This window comes from Aegilops tauschii, chromosome 2, assembly GCF_002575655.3.
Source record: "Aegilops tauschii subsp. strangulata cultivar AL8/78 chromosome 2, Aet v6.0, whole genome shotgun sequence".
NCBI classification, from domain to species: domain Eukaryota; kingdom Viridiplantae; phylum Streptophyta; class Magnoliopsida; order Poales; family Poaceae; genus Aegilops; species Aegilops tauschii.
The window spans coordinates 628,090,665-628,105,225 of NC_053036.3; the positions used below are offsets into that span (position 1 = coordinate 628,090,665).

Sequence of the window (14,561 nt, forward strand, 5' to 3'; positions counted from 1 at the left end):
CTATAATTTTTTTATTGTTCCATGCTATTATATTATCCATCTAGGATGTTTTATATGCATTTATGTGCTATTTTATATGATTTTTGGGACTAACCTATTAACCTAGAGCCCAGTGCTAGTTTCTGTTTTTCCTTGTTTTTGAGTATTGCAGAAAAGGAAAACCAAACGGAGTCCAATTGACCTGAAATTTCACGAAGATTATTTTTGGACCAGAAGAAGCCCACGGAGCATCGGAGATGGGCCAGAAGAGTCCCGAGGCCACCACGAGGGTGGGGGGCGCGCCCCCTACCTCGTGGCCGCCTCGGAGACCCCCTGACTTGTTCCCGACGCCAACACCTCTTATATATACCCAAACTTCCAGAACATAACCTAGATCGGGAGTTCCGCCGCCGAAAGCCTCTATAGCCACCAAAAACTAATCGGGACCCAGTTCCGGCACCCTGCTGGAGGGGGGATCCCTCACCGGTGGCCATCTTCATCATCTCTGGCGCTCTCCATGACGAGGAGGGGGTAGTTCACCCTCGGGGCTGAGGGTATGTACCAGTAGCTATGTGTTTGATCTCTCTCTCTCTCTCTCTCGTGTTCTTGAGGTGGTACGATCTTGATGTATCGCGAGCGTTGCTATTATAGTTGGATTTTATGATGTTTCTCCCCCTCTACTCTCTTGTAATGGATTGAGTTTTCCCTTTGAAGTTGTCTTACCGGATTGAGTCTTTAAGGATTTGAGAACACTTGATGTATGTCTTGCGTGGGATACCCGTGGTGACAATGGGGTATTCTATTGATCCACTTGATGTATGTTTTGGTGATCAACTTGCGGGTTCCGTGACCTTGGGAATCTATGCATAGGGTTTGGCACACGTTTTCGTCTTGACTCTCCGGTAGAAACTTTGGGGCACTCTTTGAAGTACTTTGTGTTGGTTTGAATAGATGAATCTGAGATTGTGTGATGCATATCGTATAATCATACCCACGGGTACTTGAGGTGACATTGGAGTATCTAGGTGACATTAGGGTTTTGGTTGATTTGTGTCTTAAGGTGTTATTCTAGTACGAACTCTTGAATAGATCGATCAGAAAGAATAACTTTGAGGTGGTTTCGTACCCTACCATAATCTCTTTGTTTGTTCTTCGCTATTAGTGACTTTGGAGTGAATCTTTGTTGCATGTTGAGGGATAGTTATATGATCCAATTATGTTATTATTGTTGAGAGAAGTTGCACTAGTGAAAGTATGAACCCTAGGCCTTGTTTCAACGCATTGCAATACCGTTTACGCTCACTTTTACCACTTGCTACCTTGCTATTTTTATATTTTCAGATTACAAAAACCTATATCTACCATCCATATTGCACTTGTATCACCATCTCTTTGCCGAACTAGTGCACATATACAATTTACCATTGTATTGGGTGTGTTGGGGACACAAGAGACTCTTTGTTATTTGGTTGCAGGGTTGTTTGAGAGAGACCATCTTCATCCTACGCCTCCCACGGATTGATAATCCTTAGGTCATTCACTTGAAGGAAATTTGTTACTGTCCTACAAACCTCTGCACTTGGAGGCCCAACAACGTCTACAAGAAGAAGGTTGTGTAGTAGACATCATTTATACGTAAGTTATCATGTATGCGGTTTGTATATTACCGTGCTATTTTCACCTAAATTACCGGAGTATGTTTTTGAACAAATTTCCTCCCTTGATCAATGTTACCGCGGTGTTTTGTATGTTAGTTATCGGGTATGCGGGACGTATATTACCATACCATTTACACATAAATTAGCGAGAGTATGTTTTTCAACAACTTTTTTTCCGGGTTAAAAAGTTACCATGATGTTTTGTACATAAATTTTCACTTATGTGGTGCTTATATTACCATGTTATTTACACAAAAATTACTGGGACAATGTTATTTATAGCCACCCCCTCGGGATCAAAGTTATCATGATGTTTGTACATACTCTATCAAGCTCGCGGAGCGTAAATTATTATCCTATTTACACATAAGTTAACAGCGTTTTGTATCTTAACAAAAAATCCCCGGTCAAAATTACCATGGTGTCTGCGCGTAATTTATCAAGTCTGCGGTCTGTATATTACCATGATATTTACACAGAATTTACCGAGTGTATGTTTTCCCTGGTCAAAGTTCCCGCGGTGTTTCTGCGGTAATTTCTATGTATATTACCATGTTATTTACATAGAAATTAACGGGATTATTTCCAGCAATAGTGTCATGGGTCAAATTTACCATGGTGTTTGAATGAAAGTTATCAGATCTGTGGTGTATAAATTATATTGATATTTACATAGAAACTACGAAGGGTATATTTCTACATCAATTTTGTTAGGTCAAAGTTAGAACGATGTTTTATGCACAAGTCATACGATATTAAAATGTACCCCTCCGTCTCAAAATAACTATCTCAAGCTTAGTACAACTTTGTACTAGCTCTAGTACAAAGTGTTGGGAACGTAGTATTTTCAAAAAAATCCTACGATCACGCAAGATCTATCTAGGAAAAGTATAGCAACGAGCGGGGAGAGTGTGTCCACGTACCCTCATAGACCGAAAGCGGAAGCGTTTAGTAACGCGATTGATGTAGTTGAACGTCTTCGCGATCCAACCGATCCAAGCACCGAACGTACGGCACCTCCGCGTTCAGCACACGTTCAGCTCGATGACGTCCCTCGATCTCTTGATCCAGTTGAGGCCGAGGGAGAGTTCCGTCAGCACGACGGCGTGGCGACGGTGATGATGAAGTTACCGGCGTAGGGCTTCGCCTAAGCACTACGACAATATGATTGAGGTGTGTTACTGTGGAGGGGGTCACCGCACACGGTTAAGAGAAACTTGTGTGTTCTAGGGTGCCCCCTGCCCCGTATATAAAGGAGGGGAGGGGAGGCCGGCTGGCCCTCCTAGGGTGCGCCAGGAGAGGGGAATCCTACTAGGACTCCAAGTCCTAGTAGGTTTCCACCTAAGGAAGAGGGGAAGAAGGAAGGAAGAGGGGGAAGGGAAGAAAAGGGGGGCGCCGCCCCCTTCCCCTAGTCCAATTCGGACCCAAGGGGGCGCGCGGCCAGCCCCTCTTGGCCCTTCCTCTCTTCCCACTAAGGCCCATCGAGGCCCATTAGTTCCCCCGGGGGGTTCCGATAACCCTCCGGCACTCCGATAATTATCCGGTACTTCTCAGAACTCATCCGCTGTCTGAATAACATCGTCCAATATATCAATATTTATGTCTCGATCATTTAGAGACTCATCGTAATGTCCGTGATCTCATCCGGGACTCCGAACAAACTTCGGTCATCAAATCACATAACTTATAATACAAATCGTCATCGAACATTAAGCGTGCGGACCCTACGGGTTCGAGAACTATGTAGACATGACCGAGACACATCTCCGGTCAATAACCAATAGCGGAACCTGGATGCTCATATTGGCTCCTACATATTCTGCGAAGATCTTTATCGGTCAAACCGCATAACAACATACGTTGTTCCCTTTGTCATCGGTATGTTACTTGCCCGAGATTCGATCGTCGGTATCATCATACCTAGTTCAATCTCGTTACCTACAAGTCTCTTTACTCGTTCCGTAATGCATCATCCCGCAACTAACTCATTAGTCACATTGCTTGCAAGGCTTATAGCGATGATCATTACCGAGAGGGCCCAGAGATACCTCTCCGAAACACGGAGTGACAAATCCTAATCTCAATCTATGCCAGCCCAACAAACACCTTCGGAGACACCTGTAGAGCATCTTTATGATCACCCATTTATGTTGTGATGTTTGATAGCACACAAGGTGTTCCTCCGGTATTCGGGAGTTGCATAATCTCATAGTCTGAGGAACATGTATAAGTCATGAAGAAAGCAATAGCAATAAACTAAACGATCATAGTGCTATGCTAACGGATGGGTTTTGTCCATCACATCATTCTCTAATGATGTGATCCCATTCATCAAATGACAACACATGTCTATGGCTAGGAAACTTAACCATCTTTGATTAACGAGCTAGACAAGTAGAGGCATACTAGGGACACTCTGTTTGTCTATGTATTCACACATGTACTAAGTTTCCGGTTAATACAATTCTAGCATGAATAATAAACATTTATCATGATATAAGGAAATATAAATAACAACTTTATTATTGCCTCTAGGGCATATTTCCTTCACAAAGTTGGGACATTTATTTTGGGACGGAGGGAGTAGTACAAATGATGCACCAGAGAAGCAAAAAACAAGAAAAACATTGACTTTTCCTTTGTTTTTGAGCCAAATATTAACTCTTCCTAACTAGGCCTCTACCCACCATTGAGCCCAGCCCAGTTCCTTTCTCACTCTGAATCCCACCGAAGATGTTGTCTTCAACCTCCAATCAACGAACATGTATCTGAAAACTGAAAACACAAAAGAACTCCTAGTTACCCATTATACTTGGTGATTTAGGCTACGAATCACATCGACGTCAATATGAATTTTGTAGATCTCTTCATCACGAATCCATTTTAGTTGATCACACAACTTATTGTTCAAAGATGAAGGAGATCGATACAAGTGTCCTATCTTGACGTCGGCGCCAGCCGGAGCCTATGGCTATGGGGACGAAGGTCGGGAAGCAACAGCAGCGGCTGCTATGGCCGAGACGTGTGGAGGACGTGGTCGTGGATCTGCTGCATGGGAGATAGGAATCACATGGATATGGTGATGGAGCTCCTGCTCCGGTGGGTGTTGGCCGTGGAGGAGCTGCTCGTCGGAGCAGCGGGCTATGGTGGCGACTTGAGGAGGCGTCGGTGCTTGAGGGGTGAAAGGGAACGACTGGGCCGATCGAAGCTGGTGACGGCGTGCTTGCGGGGCCGTGGCTCGACGCTCTGGCGTAGGAGTTTGAACGCTCATGAACGAACGAGATGTATACCGAGCGGTTTGCCAACTTTTGTAATCTGTCACACGGTTGCCACATACATATTTCGTAATTATAAAGACATTGTATCTACAAGCATGGCTTGGTGAGGAACCTTGTTCAGATCAGTTCGGATACACTGCCATAAAAGGACAAAACCCAGGAAGCACAGGTCTTATCAGCCATGAAACCTCCCCAAATTAACCCATCAACCAATTTGCATTGCTTCTATTTGTTATGTTGTGCACTGTCCAGTACAATATATGAACATGAACCGACGAACAAACACATAATTAGGCACATCATTTTCTATTCAGTTGTGTCATTATGATTGATAGAAAGTAAATTCTTATTGCAGAATTGTTGAGGTAAATTCTTCTTTAACTTCTCAAGGTATGTGCTATGTAGGCTTTTTTTATGCAAAACTGAGACTTGAATGTGAACTTTAATTTATTTGTAAGACCATATTGATGTATTTCTATGTGCTATTGGCAATTAGTTACAACGCTCACATGTCATATTTGTTGTCAGTTTTTTTGAGGCGTACCACCCTGTTGTCAAACGCTAGCTCCGCCGCTGGATGTAAGACTCTTGTTATTCAGCTTCTGTGTGTTCAATGAGCATTGATCTCTGGAATCACTGTACACGTGCATTCGGTGATCACGACTTACGAGTCGGGGTCCCCACTTGTAGCAAGTAGTCCCACCCTCTCCAATGGACCTTCCTCTTTCCTTTGCTAGAACCCCAATATAAATTCCTCACCATCCTAGTCAGGTCATCACACACACCGTATGGTGATTTGAAAACGCCCATGATGTATGTTGGCCAAGCCTGTACAACTGATTTGATCAAAACCTCTCTTCTTGGTTGTGCAAGGAGACCATCCCCCAATTGAATCAAGCGCTTGGTCAGACTTGTTTGAAGGTTTTGAAAACGTCCCTTGGACATGCGCCCCTCAGGGGTTGGGAGACCCAAGTATTTTTCTTCGAACACCGTACTTGTAACACCCAATACATCCCTCACTTGCTCCTGTACCAGCACCGGGCAAGATGCACCAAAAATTATCGAGCACTTACTGAAATTGAGGCTCTGTCCCGTAGCCCTACCACAAAGGTGCAACGCTTCCTTCACACTTCCCGCTTGGGCATTAGAGGCCTCAAAGAACAACAAGGTATCGTCGGCAAATAACAAATGTGAAATACCAGGAGCCCTTCTGCATACCTTCAATGGGGTAATATCTCCCACTAACACCTTGTTCTTTAAGATCGCCGATAATCCATCCACAATAAATAAGAATAAGAATGGTCAGAGAGGGTCGCCTTGCCGAAGGCCACGTGACGGTGCAAATGAATCCAAGAGGGTCCCATTTAATTTGACAGAATATCTCACCGACGTGACACATGTCATAATCCAGTCAATCATCGTTGAGAGAAACCCCGCTTTTGCATCACCTGCTCCAAGAAAACCCAATCCACCCTATCATATGCTTTCGACGGATCCATCTTGTAAGCACAAAAACTCTTAGTTGGATCCTTCTCCTGCTTGATGTAATGAATGCACTCGAAGACCACAAGAGCATTATCGGTGATCATCCTACCAGACATAAAGGCACTCTGTTCTGGAGATAGAAGAGTGTCCAATAACGGTCGTAGCAGGTTCACCAAGCACTTTGAGATCACTTTCTAAAGTACATTACAGAGACTGATGGGCCTGTAATCAGAAATCTTAGCAAGGTTAGAAACTTTAGGAATAAGAACAATGGACGTAGAATTTACCCCTTCGGCAAAATTCTAGTCACAAAGAAATCCTTAACCGCTGCAATTACATCATCTCTGACTGTACTCCAATTACGCTGAAAAAACCTCGCATGAAAACCATCTGGTCTAGGAGCTTTAAGTTGCCTTATCTGGAACAACGCATCAGAAATCTCCTTACACTACTGGAATCAGGGATTTTGCCGTCTGTCAGTTCTTTGCCGTCGCAGACGGCAAAGAAGGTCTTTGCCATCAGCTACCAAACAACAGACGGCAAAGAACTGGCGGACGGCAAGGAAGGTCTTTGCCATCTGTCATTTCTTTGCCATCTGCCAGCGGACAGCAAAGAGGTGCTGGTGGGGTCTACTGGATGCCAGTACACTGCAATGGTCCATCCCCCTTCTTTACTGTCTGCTGGCAGACGACAAAGATTATTTGCCCTCTGCTGGCAAAGAAGGTGATATCTTTTTTTGCGGGTAAAAAAAACCATTGCCCCCACCTCCGGCCCTAACTCTATCAGACCGCAACGCCCGCCCCCAAATCATGACCAATCCCCAGTGGTGTCCTCCACCAGATCCGCCGCCGCTCCCAAACCTTGCCACCGCCGCCCTCGTCGCCCCCAGACCTTCCCACCGCCGGTGAGCAGCCGCCCTCGGCTCGATTAGACCACTACCGGTGTAGCTCCCCACCACCGCAGCTCCTCCGCCGCCCACAAATCCACCGGACTACAAGTCGTCGCTGCCCCCAACCATCCCATCACCCACCGCCGCCCTCCAACCAAATCACTGCCGTCATCGCCCCCCATCGCGGCAGCCCCTCGCCCCCTCCGCCGCCCCAACAACCACCCCAATGCTGCAACATATACTAGGAGGAGGAGGAGGCTAGGTGAGTGTGATGAAGTTGTTGAGGGAGGCGACGAGGCTGGGCGGCCAGTGCTTGGTGTCCCTGACGTAGGCGAGGTCGGAGTAGTGCGGGTCCAGCAGCGTGGCGATGTTGAACTGGAACTCGGCGAGTAGGGGCGCGTGCTTGTCGGCGTACAGCGCCACCGCCAGCGCCGCGTGGATCTCCGGGTACCCCTTGAGCGCCACCGACACGTCCTCCATCTCCGTGATGGACTCGTCGCGGTCGCCGATCTCGTACAGCACCAGCGCCCGCCCCACCCGCGCGTACTCCGACAGCGCCAGCTCCTTGTACCCGCTCACCACCGCTGTGAAGGACGCCAGCGCCCCCGCGAACTCGCCGCGCGCCTGCAGCTCCCGCCCGGCCTCCAGCAGCTGGACCGCCTCCCCGACGCGCTGCGACACCGCCTCGCTCGCCGCGCGCTCCGCCTCGGTCACCGGGTCGTAGCTGTCAACCGCGGCCGCCGCCGCTCTCCTGCTGGCGTTGTTGCTCGCGGCGGCGACGAGGAGCAGGCCACCGACGGACACGAGCAGCCGCCTCCTCGTTGTCGTTGCGGCGGATGGTGACCTGGAGATGACGACGGGTGGCTGTTGAAGCGGTGTCTCTCCGGTGGAGACGGAGCCCGCCGGCGTCACGGGCGCCTGCATTTGGTATTTGGGACGGGAGGCGTTCGCGGCTCACATGCTGCCTCTTTGACAGGTGAGGTTTCGTTGCAATTTCGTTGTCTTTTTTATTCTCAATGTGCAGCTACGCAATGTGTTGAAGTGTAATAATGTTGAAAAGTAGCAGCACTGAACTATTCCGGCAGTTAGTACAAATCATCATTTTTAATTGCTTTGATCTAATAACATCGAAAACTATGAGCGAAACACATTTGAAGGTTCTTTGCTTGTCTAAAAACGAACACTACTACTTTTAGTACCCCTTCAGATCAAAGGGCAGGGACCATTGGTGATTAATAACTGCATACCTTAATTAGAATTGTTGACACCTAACTAAGTTGCTTAGTTGAGCTTTGGAGTTCATTTTAGTTTGAGATGAAAGAAAACTAATTATTTTAAGTCTTTGTTTATTTAGTTGATACCACAAAGTAATACATCCATTTTATTGTGCTGGAGTATAGAGAGAAGGGGATTATTGTGTTCGGTCTGGTCTATGAAGAGAGATGGGGGTTATTGTCATTCACTTCAGTTAGGTTCAGTTAGGAATACCTAAAGATTTTAGTGCTAATAATGTTATTCCAGTACATAACTAATTTGGCAGTGACCAAATTTGTGGTCATACACTCTGCATTCTCAACATCAAGGTACTCTAATTCTAGGACAACTAATTTGTGGCCATACACTAAGGTTCTAGAGTATAACATCAGTGTAGTTTCTCTACATACGCAGGCAAGCTCCAATTTTAGGAGGACTAATTTGAACTTTGAATGAGTTTAACAAAACAAGCTAGCATGAGTATAACTTGTTGAGAAAAATACTCGTACTAGTAAACTTTCAAGTTTACATGGCTGGTTAGCATTCTTTCTTAAACATGGATGCCTAGCTATGTTCTAAAGAGTATAAGGCCATGCTTGGAATGGATGTATCTTGATATGGAGGTGTATAACTTACACGTGTAACTTACTAGCCACTGTGCAAATTCCAGCCGGAAATGAAACGACGTGCTCAGGCGTGTATTTTTTTACAAGGATATTTAAAAGAGAATAGATGATCCAAACAGGGCCTAAAATGCATTGCTATTGGGAGTAGTTTCGGTCAAATGCTACTCTGGTATTGCTTAGGAGTATTTGTAGGGTTCTAGAGCGACCAGTAGATGGCCTATTTCTTTCTATTGATATGGACAATATCTTATCTAGCCAAAGTTTCCCTCCTTACAAAATCTCCTTGTAACTCAGACGACTAGAAATATGAATTTGTTTAAATAGTGTTGTTCACTGGATAGATTCTGTTTAGCACAAGTTGTGATGGATATGGATTTGCTACTAATGATTCACTATTTCTAGGGTTCTAGAGTGCTATGTGTTCTGCCTATATGGTGGAGTAGTTGTATCTTATCTAGCCAAATTTTGGGTGCTCCACATAAGCCGTGTTAGCAATTGACCAAAAGTAAAGCCCTTGTGACTATATTTTTCACACAAAGCAAGTACCTAGAGTTCCATCTTCCATGCACTAGCCTAACTCAATGCAGGGAAGGACAGTGGTGCCTCATAATGTCACTCCATTGCCCATGGGGGATTTTCATTGCCCCAGTGCATGTAGATGCAGGGGCAGGAGGGAAAGATACAAAAGCTCTTTTTAACTAGCTGTAAGGCAGTGTGCAATGCAAGACCTGCATTAGTTAGTGGATGAGGGCGCAAGACCAGCTTCAGGGTTTATGGCTTAAGCCAAGAGGAGAAAGAAAGGGCTCTGCATATGAAAAGATACCAACATTATTGTTTCCATGAAATTGGTAATATATGTGGCATGTGTTTGTTTATCTTTTCTGCAAGAGCAACTTGTGTCCTGAGACCTTCTAGTGGTACTGAGACCCATAAAAAGAAACTGTCTTCTTGCATGATCACTTACTGAAAATAGGGACAATCAGTTTTACTTCTGAGTACTTAGAAGTAGTTAAGTTATCTAAGTTATTATGGGTACTGTTACAATGTGCTTGTATTGAACCATCTATCCAAGTTTATTACTAACTCTATATGTGCTTCTGTGTACCTATGCTTGCCTGTATATCTATTTGCTTTATGGACATGACTCTTGTGTTTGTTTGCTTGTTATACTGTGATAATTGCAATGCTTATTTAGCGACAAAATTTGCTCTTAATGTACTGTTGCAGGATATGGATATCTCTCAAAATTTAGTACTTTCTGGTGTTGATCTCAAGTGCTGGCTCCTACAGCATTGCATTTCACCAAGTGAAATGCTACATTTCTACTCCTAACCCATTCTCTCTTTCTTAGTGTTTTTGTTATGCAGGTTGGAAGAAAAGAAGAAGATCCAGAGAAGATCTTAGTAATAAGATTGGTTTTAGGAAAATAGATATTTAGTTTTAGGTCATTTCTTCTAATTTCAGATATGGAGTGCTTGTCTTTAGTTTTTGTTTTGACTTTGTGAAACTTGCTAACTATGGATGAAACTGTGTAATATGATGAAACTATGTATATGTATGGATGAAACTTGCTACTATTGGTAACATGTGTTGGATATGCTATATTGGTACTATGTATGGATGAAACTTGCTACTATGTATATATATGTGTGTTTGATTTTCTGTGAAAATGAATGGATATAAGAAGAAACAGAATTAATGCCTATTTGGTCTCTTTGCCATTTGCCAGCAGATGGCAAAGAGCCTGCAGTCTTTGCCGTCTGCCAGCAGATGGCAAAGAGCATGCAGTCTTTGCCGTCTGCCAGCAGATGGCAAAGAGGCCTCTTTGCCCTCTGCCAGCAGACGGCAAAGAGCCTGTCTTTGCCATCTGCCAGCAAACGGCAAAGAGCCATGACCTTTGCCGTCCGCCGGCAGATGGCAAAGTGCCCTTTGCCGTCACTCGTTCAGCCGGACGTTTTGCCGTCTACTGGCTGACGGCAAAGGCCTTTGCCGTCCGGGATCTGTGCCTTTGCCGTCCGCAGCTGATTCCAGTAGTGTTATCTGAAAACGTGGCACACAATTTTATATTGTCCTCATCCGTTAGCACCGACTCCAACGGATCAAGAACCTGTGATGCATCAAGCGTAGGATCCGCAATAAAAATATCATGAAAATAGTCATTTGCAATCTTACTCATTGCAGTAAACTCTGAGTGCACCACTCCCACACTGTCAGTAAGTTGACAGATTTTGTTCTTACTTGCCCTCCATACTGCCTTATTCTGAAAAAACTATTATGTATCTATCACCTTCCTTCAACCAGGAAACTCACGATCTCTGCAACCACATCATCTCCTCTTGATATAAAAGCTCATTCATCTTATCCTTCACCCTTCGAATATCCTATTAGTCTGCATTCATGAGCAGATTTTGATTCGAAGGAACATACAAAGCAAATGCACCTGGTAATACATCAAACATCACGGATCTCCAGGTAACTTGACGGCAGTGATTTCAGGTGCATCTGAGCCTGCGCACCTAAACGGATTTCCGCATTTACCTCGTATCTTTCTTTGAATATCCTAAGTGGGCTCTGGACCTCATTAATATACAAATGGTGCATTTCTTTGGAATGACTTTGAGGGTCATAGGAAACTGCATCTTGCCAATTGGGGCATGATTTGCATGAGAAAAGAATTTGGTGGGTTTGGCATTCCCAACCTGAAGGAAGTTAACATATGCCTTTCAGGATCCTGGATCAAGAGGTATGTCAATGGAGAGGGTAAGCTTTGGAAAACTGTCATTAACAACAAATACAATACTTAGCTCACCCAATATTATTACTAGTTCTTTCACTAATTACTAGTTCTTTCACTAATGCCTCTGTCTTCTCGAAAGGACTTAGTTCCGTTATTAGAGCTATTAAATTTTGATATAGATGGGTCCCGAAAGGACTTAGTTCTGTTATTAGAGATATTAAATTTGGATATAGATGGGTCAATGGGTATGGAGCGAAAGTAAGATTCTGGGAAGACACTTGGTTTGCCTCATTTCCTCTTGTTGTTCAATTTTGGGATTTATATTGCAATGATAAGAGCACCACTGACACGGATGCTTTGGATGGTTCCCAACTCAAATCCACTTTCAGGAGATCCTTCTCATCAATCATGATGGAGAAGTGGTATGAGCTAGTAGAGGTAGCAACTAGTGTCAATTTCACTTCTGAATGTTGATTCCCTGGTTTGGCAACTAGAGAATAAAGGTCAATATTGTACTAGCCCTTTATACGATGTTATCAATTTTAGAGTACAGCCTGTTTTCATTCGTGCTATTTGAAATTTGGCTACTCCTCCCAAGATTCATGTCTTTATATGGGTTTTATGTCACAACAAGCTCATGAGAAGAACATAGCTGAAACTAATGACTGTCTTTTCTGTACATGTCCTGAATCCATACAACATTTTTTCTCTCTCTAATATTTGAACTGTTATCACTGCTTATTTTAAAATTCCTGTTGGTTCCTCATTTGAGCCAGTAGCTAGATTCTGGTAGCCAATAAGAAACACTTGGTGCTTATTGTTGCCAATGTTGTGATGTGGAGCATTTGGAAGTATAGAAATAGTATGGTCTTTGACAATGTTTCTTGGAATGACATTAAACAGATTTGGTGGTCAATCCTAATAACACTCAGGACTTGGGTGGCCCTGCTCAAGTGATGGAAGAGCTCTCTGCTCTGACATACTGGAGGTGTTGAGAACAGCCCATCGTGGCTACAAGAGAGCAGTGTAACTCCATATCAATCTATTCGTCTTCCGGGCCTCTACCGAGATGCAGCACAAGCTATCTCAGCTGATATCCTGGGAGCACTTTTTCTATCAGATGGAGAAGAGCCCTCATCGCCTCCAAGGGAGAGCAAGTCCACCGGGAAGCATACTTCACTGAGCCCTGCTTCAGTCATGGAAGCTGGATGTCTGTCTCTAATGCTATTAATGGTCGTTTTTTCTTTAGAAAAAATATTGCTGTTCCAAGTTAGATTGTTGTCTGCGTGCAGTCAAACTCTAGTCTGTAGTTCTAGTCTCCGGTTTCCAGTACTTATTTCACTTGGACATGCCTTTGTGCATGGTGTTTGGAACGCAAGTAGGTGGGGAAAAAATCATTGAAATGGAACCTTTTGTTGCGGATAATGAATCCTACAAGTATCAGGAATTATTTTTAAAAAATTCAAAATTCAGACGAGGATAGCCTTGAATAGTGTACCGTCTGCGACACTGACGAAATGAATCAGAGCTTCACTGTAGCGGACCAGAAACAGAAACAAAGAGCCCCATATGCTACTACCACACAGGCGAAGTGAGAGCATCATGCCAAAACACCGAAGATCATGCTTAACTATGGCCGCACCGCCAACCATAGAACCCAAACTATAACAGTTGCCAAGCACCAGCTCATAACCAGGAACAACACGTTCATCTCCTCTGGCGATGAAACTTCACAAGAATTTCTCGGGTCGGAATGGCAGTTTACATGGTAAATCATCAGTTACAAACAACACGGGCACTAACAGATCTCACATACAGGAATAGGATGCACGAACCAATTTCCAACAGAACAGAGGATCAAACAATATCCATATGAAACATTTGCAGTGAAGCAACATGGTTTTGCTTATATGCAGACAGAAGGCAAAACCTCCTAAAAAGATATGACACCGACAGGATACAGTAGATGGAACGGTACCCCTCTCCACAGCACGCAGAATCAAGCGGCAAATCTTTTCTTCAAAGTAAAACAAAAACTCAAGCTAGACAAACATTCCAGAATCCTTGAATAGAGACCCAAAGATAACCACTGGAAATCACAGCAAAGAACTGGATTTGGTTTACTAACGTGTATATTCTTTCTGCTGAGACAAGCCATTGTTGTAAAACAATATTACTGATTCCAGTCCAGTCCTTGATCTTACAGATATTTCTTTAGAGAAGCAAATAAACAATAAGAGTACACATAAACAACACAAAGACCTGCATTGTGAGCAAAAATAGGTGGAAAACAGACCTAATTTTAAGACGAGCAACAATATTTTGCATGGAAACACAGAGACCTAATTTAAACAGAGAAATGTCAAGTCACAAAATCTACATTCACAGTATGTACCAACGTGAAATACTTGGCGCACTAAAGCTGACAATGTCAGCATAACCACAGCACCACAGAATAAGAAATGCATCAGGTTAAGATTCACTTGCCAGCCAGCAAAAAAACGACCAAACTACATGAATGGTACACAGTAAAGTTGGGTTGCCCCCGGGCTAAAATCTCATTGAACCATTGAGTGGCGCCTACATAAAACGATAAAGCCTGCAAAAATGAACTGTCTATGATCTAGGAATGGTTACAAGATAGAGTCAGCCATA

General features: G+C 44.0%; 1 protein-coding gene across 1 annotated transcript; it reads right to left on the reverse strand.

The window, feature by feature from the left end:
- Positions 1-7,246: 7,246 nt before the first annotated feature.
- LOC109732766 (uncharacterized) lies at positions 7,247-8,265 on the reverse strand. Its single transcript, XM_020291958.4, has one exon. It carries the CDS (start codon positions 8,211-8,213, stop codon positions 7,548-7,550), a length of 666 nt encoding a protein of 221 aa, XP_020147547.1. The 5' UTR covers positions 8,214-8,265; the 3' UTR covers positions 7,247-7,547.
- Between the last annotated feature and the right edge of the window lie 6,296 nt (positions 8,266-14,561).

What these genes read in the sequence shown, in the direction of transcription:
- LOC109732766 (XM_020291958.4), bottom strand. Translation starts at nt 8,213, where the DNA reads ATGCAGGCGCCCGTGACGCCGGCGGGCTCCGTCTCCACCGGAGAGACA.